Source organism: Aethalodelphis obliquidens, unplaced genomic scaffold (genome assembly GCF_003676395.1).
Source record: "Aethalodelphis obliquidens isolate GAN/ISIS:26980383/991018 unplaced genomic scaffold, ASM367639v1 scaffold66, whole genome shotgun sequence".
NCBI classification, from domain to species: domain Eukaryota; kingdom Metazoa; phylum Chordata; class Mammalia; order Artiodactyla; family Delphinidae; genus Aethalodelphis; species Aethalodelphis obliquidens.
The window spans coordinates 5,069,140-5,076,954 of NW_020838010.1; the positions used below are offsets into that span (position 1 = coordinate 5,069,140).

General features: G+C 42.6%; 1 protein-coding gene across 1 annotated transcript; it reads left to right on the plus strand.

The window, feature by feature from the left end:
* Positions 1-1,623: 1,623 nt before the first annotated feature.
* RTL4 (retrotransposon Gag like 4) lies at positions 1,624-6,765 on the plus strand. The gene is made up of 3 exons (XM_027089532.1): positions 1,624-1,667; positions 5,097-5,273; positions 6,097-6,765. The coding sequence occupies exons 1-3, from the start codon at positions 1,624-1,626 to the stop codon at positions 6,698-6,700; spliced, it is 825 nt and encodes a 274-aa protein (XP_026945333.1). The 3' UTR covers positions 6,701-6,765.
* The last annotated feature ends 1,050 nt before the right edge of the window (positions 6,766-7,815 follow it).

Consider the following 7,815-nt stretch of genomic DNA (forward strand, 5'->3'; position numbering starts at 1 on the left):
AAAAACTGGTGATACCAATGCCTGCTGGGCTTTCCTTCAAGCTCAGACCACTTCTACAGAGCTCCCATCCCCCTGCTTGCTTACTCAGCTTCCTCCCATTTTGATCAGATTTTCATGACTGGATTCCAGGTCTTATTTTTCTTGTCACAATTTTAACCTCAGGCTACTACTGGTAGGGATTCTTTTGCTTGTCCTTCCCCTAGCCCTTTATCATCTTAGTGTATCCATCAACACAGATTTACATAAGGCCCATGGAACCAGCCCTGTGCAAGGTATTGTGGGAGTTTAAAAGAAAGAGGCTTCCTCCAGGAGGGAACATAAAATCATGTGTCCTTCCACACGGTTCAGGGAATGGAGAAGTTAGTAAGGGTCTGAGTAGTCAGAGGAGGCAGCAACGAGGAGGCTGAACTTAAGCTGAGCATAGGAAGAAGAGGGCTTTTAGGTGAGGGGAGAAAGAGATTAAAAGCAGGAGTGGGCATGATTACATGTTCTGAAGTGCAGGTAGGGGCTTGGCTTCCTTATATGTAAAATGCAAATAATCATACCTACTTCATAAGACTACTGTGAGGATCATACAGTCTACAAGAGAGGTAACAAACGCATGTTCAGCATGTTGCAGTTATCCCTCCAGACCCCATGGCAGACACTGACAATCCTTCACAACATTCTACCAGTGAGGCCAGTTACAGGTCCAGAATCCTCTTACATACAGCTCCAGGCAGCCAGTACCAATCAGAGTATGTAAGCTGGCATAAATTAGGTACTCAAGAAATCACAAGTGTTATTACCAAAGACCTACAAAAATGGTGGATACAACTGAAGGAAAACAGGACTTTTCTTTCCTATTCTTACCAAATACAAATGAAAATCTCTGCATTTACAGTGTGTCAGAGGCCTGCCATGTCTTCAGCACTTGCAGGTCTGAAATGAGACTTCGAACCAATCCTGCCGCAAAGGTTATCTGCCATATGTTATAACATCTCTTATGAGCTGTAAGTAGCAGCACACTTGATCTTCAGGAGTTGACAAACCTCCAAAACATGGCTACTTTCCCTGAAGTCTTCATTTCACCACCCATAGAACGTTGGTACCCCTCAATTGAAATCAAATTGGCAAGTACAGCAAAGAAGCAATAGAGTCTATCTTTGGGGTTTTTCCTTGACTCCACACAATACTCTGTGTTCAACCCTAGTGCTATCATGTCCACCTAATGGCAGATCACCTTGCCTTCCATCCAGTGTCCAGATCCTTGCCTTCCTAGAAAAACTCTCCCATTCCTTCTAGGCATTTTTCTTTATTGGATTGAGAGAAAAGAACAGTGTAAATGGGTCATGTATTGCTGGGATGAGGTTATCGGTCATGATTCTGGCTGGTGACTGAGCAGAATCATTCAGACATGTGCTGTGGTTGCCAGCAGAGACAGTAGGCAAAGGAGAGAAGGTAGGTGAAGGAGGAGACTGGGAAACATGACCTTAGGAAGAATGTTAAATAGACCCAAGGAGCAGGAAGGCTGAGATGGCTCCTTAATAGAGTTGTGCACATTCGAAAGGAAAACTGGGAAACTGACAGGGAATACTTGTAGATAGTGTTCATGACATGTTGAACTTCATAAGCAGCTAGGCCATGGGTCCAGCTGAGCCAGAAGGAAGGTTGACGCTTAAAGGAAGGTATGAGGTCTGAGTCATAGCAATAGGCATTTTGATCCCAGCTGGGCTGCTCTGTCTATGATATGGGGATAAGAGAACGATTTTTCTACCTCATTCACAGGCAGAGCAGAGCAGAATAGTACATAACTCCCAGCAGGAACTACAGAGTCCTGAGAGCAGGGTCAACTCAAATTGCTACTCTCTCTCTTGTCTCTGAGCCAGCTACATCTCACATGCCTGAGCCAGGTCTGCACTAGCCCACTGTTTAGAGGTGACCATGCAGCCTCAAGCAGAGTTTAGGAAGGAAGCAATCTACATATCACACACTTCAGGGGCCACTTTTGGAGTCAAATATTTTCTACTTTCAAAAAAGTAGATAGTGCCGAAGCAGAAAGGGCCTTTTGAGATTACTCAGCCTACAGTTTTTTGAAAGTGTTGCTGGGGAAACTTCTGCATCAGCATCACTGACAGAGCTTGATTAAAATGCAAATTACTGGCCTCATCCCAGACCCACTGAATCACACTGTCTAGGGGTGAGGCCCCAAAATCTGTATGTTAAAATTCCAGGGGATTCTGAAGTATCCTGAAATTTGAGAACCTCTGACAAATACAGGAGTTTTGTGTGGGCAGTCACCCAATATTCCCAAGGCAAAATCTGAAGACTTCTTAACACAGAATAATTTGGGGTGCCTGTAAAAAATTCATATTCCTAGGTCTCCTGTTAACCTTCCTGAATCAGAATTTCTTATCTTAATAAACTTCAAGAAACCCAATCCCTTCATTATACAGATATAGAAACTGACCCAGAGAGAGGAAGTGACTTGCCCAAGGTTGTCAGTATAGATAGTGGCAGAGCTGGGGTCACACCCAAGTCTTCAGACAAGTTCAAACAGTATGCCCCTGTGGTCACCTTATCAGGGTTATTTATCTATCAGTTTAGCTCCTATGACCACAGCATTCCTTAGAAGATCTGGAGAACAAGAGTAAGAATGCAGCTGCTTTGGGTAGTTGCATGACCCTAGTTCAATCTTCTCCAATGAGTTATGTAGAACAGCTTGAAAATAAAGCAGTGTAAGGTCACAAAGCTCCCTTACAGGCAGCAGGATACTGCAGGCCCTTCTCCAAATGGGGTCTTAGGGGACTCCAGAGTGGAGTAGTTTTATATCTGGGGAAACTCTTAACTATGGCTTTGGTTCAAACTGAACACAAACATCAAAGTGACCTGCAATAGTTTACTAAACCTATTTTTGTGTTGTTTTTGTAGTTGAAGCACATACTGATTAAGGAAAAGCTTAAGCATATGCAGTTTTCTATCAGACCTGGTCCAAGCTCACTAGTCTGATCCCTCAAGCCTGTGCATTTGAGTTATGAGCTCTGTCTCTACTTTGTCTCCGAAAGACTGTGGTCTGGAACTCCTCCAGACTGTCAGCTCTTCCCCCAGGATCTGCTGGAACAATCCAATAGAAGGCCATTGACCTCTAAAAGGAGAGCAATTTCCAAAATGATAAGGCAAGGTAGATTTTCTTTGAGGGATTAAGCCACTGCCATTGACAACAGTGCCATTGTATGATTTGCATTTGGGCTAATGCTTATAATTTTAGCAAGTGTTTCACCAGTGCTACATAATTAGAAAAATTAAATGATCTGCCACTTTGAATACATAATTCTGTAAAGAAACTGGAGACCTCTACAGATATTCTGGAACTTCTGAGAGTGGAGTCAAAGGGCAGAAAGCAGGGACAGAGAAGGAAAAGTTATAATTGCACCCCAGAAAAAAGAGTTTGGTAGAGGTCCACAAACCCTTAGCTTCAATTCTGAAATCAAAAGGCTCTGTACAACAGAAGCTTTTTTTTTTTTTTAAATTTGGTGCCAAAACTTATTTGGCAGAAAAACCTGACCTGAACTGACATGAACTTAGTCTTTATCTCTTTTAGTATGAATATTCAGACATTTTTTTTCCTGCAGAAATGTTAATGGCTTAATTATGGGATGTTTTCCCAGACATTACTGGGAGTGTTATGTAATAAACAGTACATACTCTATGTTACTTTTCTTAAATCTGAAAATAATTTAAATTCTAAAACACAGACTGTGGACCTAGAATAATGATAGCTAACATTTATGGAGCATTTGCCATCTGCATGAAGCTGTGCTCATCTCTTTTCATCTCATTTAATCTTCATGACACCAAGAGGCACGTATTAATATCATCTCCATTTTAAAGTTTGGATTCTCACAGAGGTTAAGTAACTTGTCCAGAGTCACACAACTTTTGGCCAAGCCAGGGTTTGGACCCAGGTCAGTCTGACTCTAGAACCTACATGCTGAACTCTTGCTTTCTATTACCTGGGAGAGATGAGCAGTTGTTAAGAACAGTGTGGGCAATTTGTGGCTTTATATGGAGGTAGAATAGGCTACCACCTATTCTACCTCATTTGAGGGTCAGCCTCCTACCCCCAAATATGTCTCCTCCCCATCCCTACTTCTCTGAGATGCTACTAATATGGCTTTATTGCATGATATTTGTATGGATGGCTTTTCTCACAAGGACCACCATCATCAGAAATCTGCCAGCCAACCTGTACAGGTTCCTGGCATCCATTCCAGACTTACTGAATCAGAATTGCTAGAGATTGGGACCAAGTGGATTTTTGTACACATTAAAGTTTGAGGAAACAAAAATGAATACCCTGAGAAAGGCCAATCATTAACACTCAATAATTAACATATTAGCTATCAGTTGACACCTAGCTGGGTTGACAGGAATAAACTCATGGATGGGCACCTGTAAAGTGAAAGATGTCTGAAAGGTAAATAGTAGACTAGATGGGTGAGGTATGGAAAGGAAGAATGAAAGGAGGTATGACAGTATCTTTCTACTTTGGCGTTATGCACTGAGGGTAGAGCCTCACCACTGGCATTGTTCAGCTGTACTGGAACAATCTTGGAAGCAAATCTCTCATTTTTTGTTGCTACTCAGAGCACCTATCTATTGTCTCATTGATACTCACAGCAACCCTTTGAGGTAGACCAGATAGTCATCCTCATTAGATAAAAAGAAATTGAGAAGCAAATGAGTTCTTCAAATCATCCAACTGATAGTGTTTGGGCAAGTCTCTGGCCCCCCATCGTACACTATTTCATTCTTCCAATAATTTCTTCCATAGGTTTCGAGAGGAGGTACCATCAAATAAAACCTAGGGAATCAAATCTTGCTTTCAGTGATACATATTTTTTTGCCCACTGATGGCCGATTTAAATACATTTAAATACTACACAAGGAAAGGACAGTGAGAGGAATTACATAGCAGAATAGTTCAACCAAAATACAATATGTTTGGGGTTTGTTTTAAACTTTTACTGGTTGCTATATTCTTGTTATCAACGCAGGGAAGACTGCTGAACATTTTGATCTTTATAATTTAAGAATATTCTGTTCTTCTTTGCTAGGTCCTCAATCTCACCTCTTCATCTTGCCTGTGATGTCTTAATCATGTCCATGGCAACCAAATGTGACCTCAGACACAGACTAGAAAGCCAGAAAAAATGGATTAACTACCACCACAGCAATCGGATCCTCACAGCACTGAAGGCTATGACTGGAGCACTGAGGGTCAAGTCCAACCAGTGAGTATTCCAATTCTGGCTAAGTGCTCTCTAGAGCAACACTTCTCGAACTTCAATGCACATTCGAATCACCTGGAGAATCTTGTTAAAATGGAACACTGATTCAGTAGGTCTGGGGTGGGACCTTAGAGTCTGCATTTCCAACAACCTCCCTGGTGATGCCAAAACTGCTGATTCCCTGATCGTTTGGAGTAGCAAAGGGCAAGAACCATCATTATGCCCAAGTAGTGTAAGCAAATGAGCACATTTGTAGTCCTGGAGGAAGTGCTGTTTTGGACAGCAGTTCTGATGAACAGGCCAGCTCTGATATTAACTAGTTGTATGACCTTGGGCAAACATTTTTACTTCTCTAGGTCTCTGTTTTCTCATCTGTGAAATCACAAATTTGGCCTGGATGATTTCTACGATCACTTTGGATTGTAAAATTCTTTGATTCTCTGATAAAGAAAGATACTTTAGAATCAAAGGCTTAGTCTGAGGGCAAATTGCCTCCATATTACCAAGAAGGGGAGTGGGGAGAGAAATCTACTGTAACTTTTGTATTTATCTTCTTAATTCCAAATCTTCTATGTGTCCTAAGGTAATTTATTTCTTCTGAATGTGCAGAACATTGGCATTCTCCATGAAGAAGAGGCAACACTGAGTAGTGGACAACAGATTTTGGCATTTCTCAGCTCTCAGCATACCCTTGTGACTTCTTCATAGTTAACAGATTTGGCTACTTGCTCATGACACCGTCTGTCTGATCACAGAGCAAAACCACTGTCTGCTCATTGGTATCCAATATTGGTACTCAATTCTGCTTAGTCTCACTTGATTCCAGAAGATACAGTAGAGAATTACACAGAATCACCACCTACCAGAGTGCTCTGTTGAAGCAATATGAGAACTTTGTTCTTGAGTTACAGCAGTCATTTGGTGAGCCCACAAAACAGGAAATGAACCCCTTGATGAATGCTAAGGTTGACGAAAGGGACAACTTCTCTCAGCAGGGTGCCACTACTTTCCAGCTCCTCGCTCAAAATCTGAGATATAATGAAACCAATCAGAGTGATCACTTCCAAGAGGAACTAGCTGACTCCATTCAGGCTGAAGTAAATGGCACAGATCTGATGGACAATCTCCCAGACCTTATCACTCAGTGTATTCAGTTGGATAAGCAACGTAGTGACAGGCCAGAGCTCCTGCAGCCAGAGGTCCAGATCCCAGTGTTGGCTTCCCTGATCTCCAACCCCACAGGTCCACCACCCAAGGAAGACCCTATACAGCTTCGAGGAAGCCAGCTGCCTCTTACTCCAGCCAAACGAGCCCGCCAGCAAGAAACTCAGTCATGCCTCTACTGCAGCCAGGCTGGTCACTTCACAAGAGATTGCCTTGCCAAACGTTCTCGAGCCCCAGCAAGGATAAATAACCCAGCTCACCAGTAAGAGGAGCCCAGGCAGGTCACATTGTAAACTTATACCCCTCTCACCTCCAGCCTCATTGATTTATATCCTGCATTAACATTTAAAATACAGATGGGGAACTGGGATACCACTTTACAGTCATGAACTCCTAGGCTTCTGAGAATTTAAACAACCAGATCTTGTTCATTTGGTGACCCATCACCAAACTTGATAAAGCAATGATGAAAACAATTCCCAGGCACTTTATACAGTTGGGACTAATTTCCCAAGTGTACTGAAAGCCTGCAGGAAAAACTCTGCCCAGTCTGACCAGTGGAAACCACCCTGGAAATACATTGGGAACTCCATCCCCACCGATAGGTGATAGATACCTGGGTTGAGTTTGTTGGCCCAAGGCCTTCACCCTTACTCTCATTGGTCTGTATCCTAGTCCCCTGTTGGTTTAGGACTCTTGGCTGAAGTCCCAGTTGCATTTCCATATCCTACCAACATTTTCCTACTAGAGGCTGAATCCTGCTCCACCTACTGACTAGAGTCCAGCTTAACACAAACCAACCTTCATGGAAACACAGCTATGCCACCTTTTCATACAGCTATATATTTTGCTACTATTTAAAGACTGCTGCTTGCTCAAAAGTAATCTCTTGGCTATTGACAAACTAGATGGTATGGCCCTTTGAGCAGTCTGCTTGGAACTTTGGGTCCACTTCTTTGAGAGTTAGCCCTTCAGGCAGGTATATGTTTTTAGCCAAGCCCTAGCTTTTCTCCAACAACCTACTTCAGGTTCCAGCATGCCTTATGGCCAAGTCAAAATGCTCTAGGATAATGACCTCTAACAAGTATTTAGTGTGTCCCATCATAATTACTGTGTCTGAAGCATGTCCCTGCTGCCTTAGACAGGGAACCTGGCTAACTAAATCTCCACTGAAGACTGAGGATCAGGCCCTTCAGTAGTTTCTGACTCTAGAGGCCTCAGTGTGGTCACCATCTAGGATCACTGCTCATTGATGCTAAGCTCTACCCTTATGGACCACCTCTGGGGACCTTCATCTAGTTGAGGCTCTTGAAGAGCAATTAATGGCAGACAATTTTCTGAACCATCTCACATTTCAAATCCTGGGGCATATACATCAACA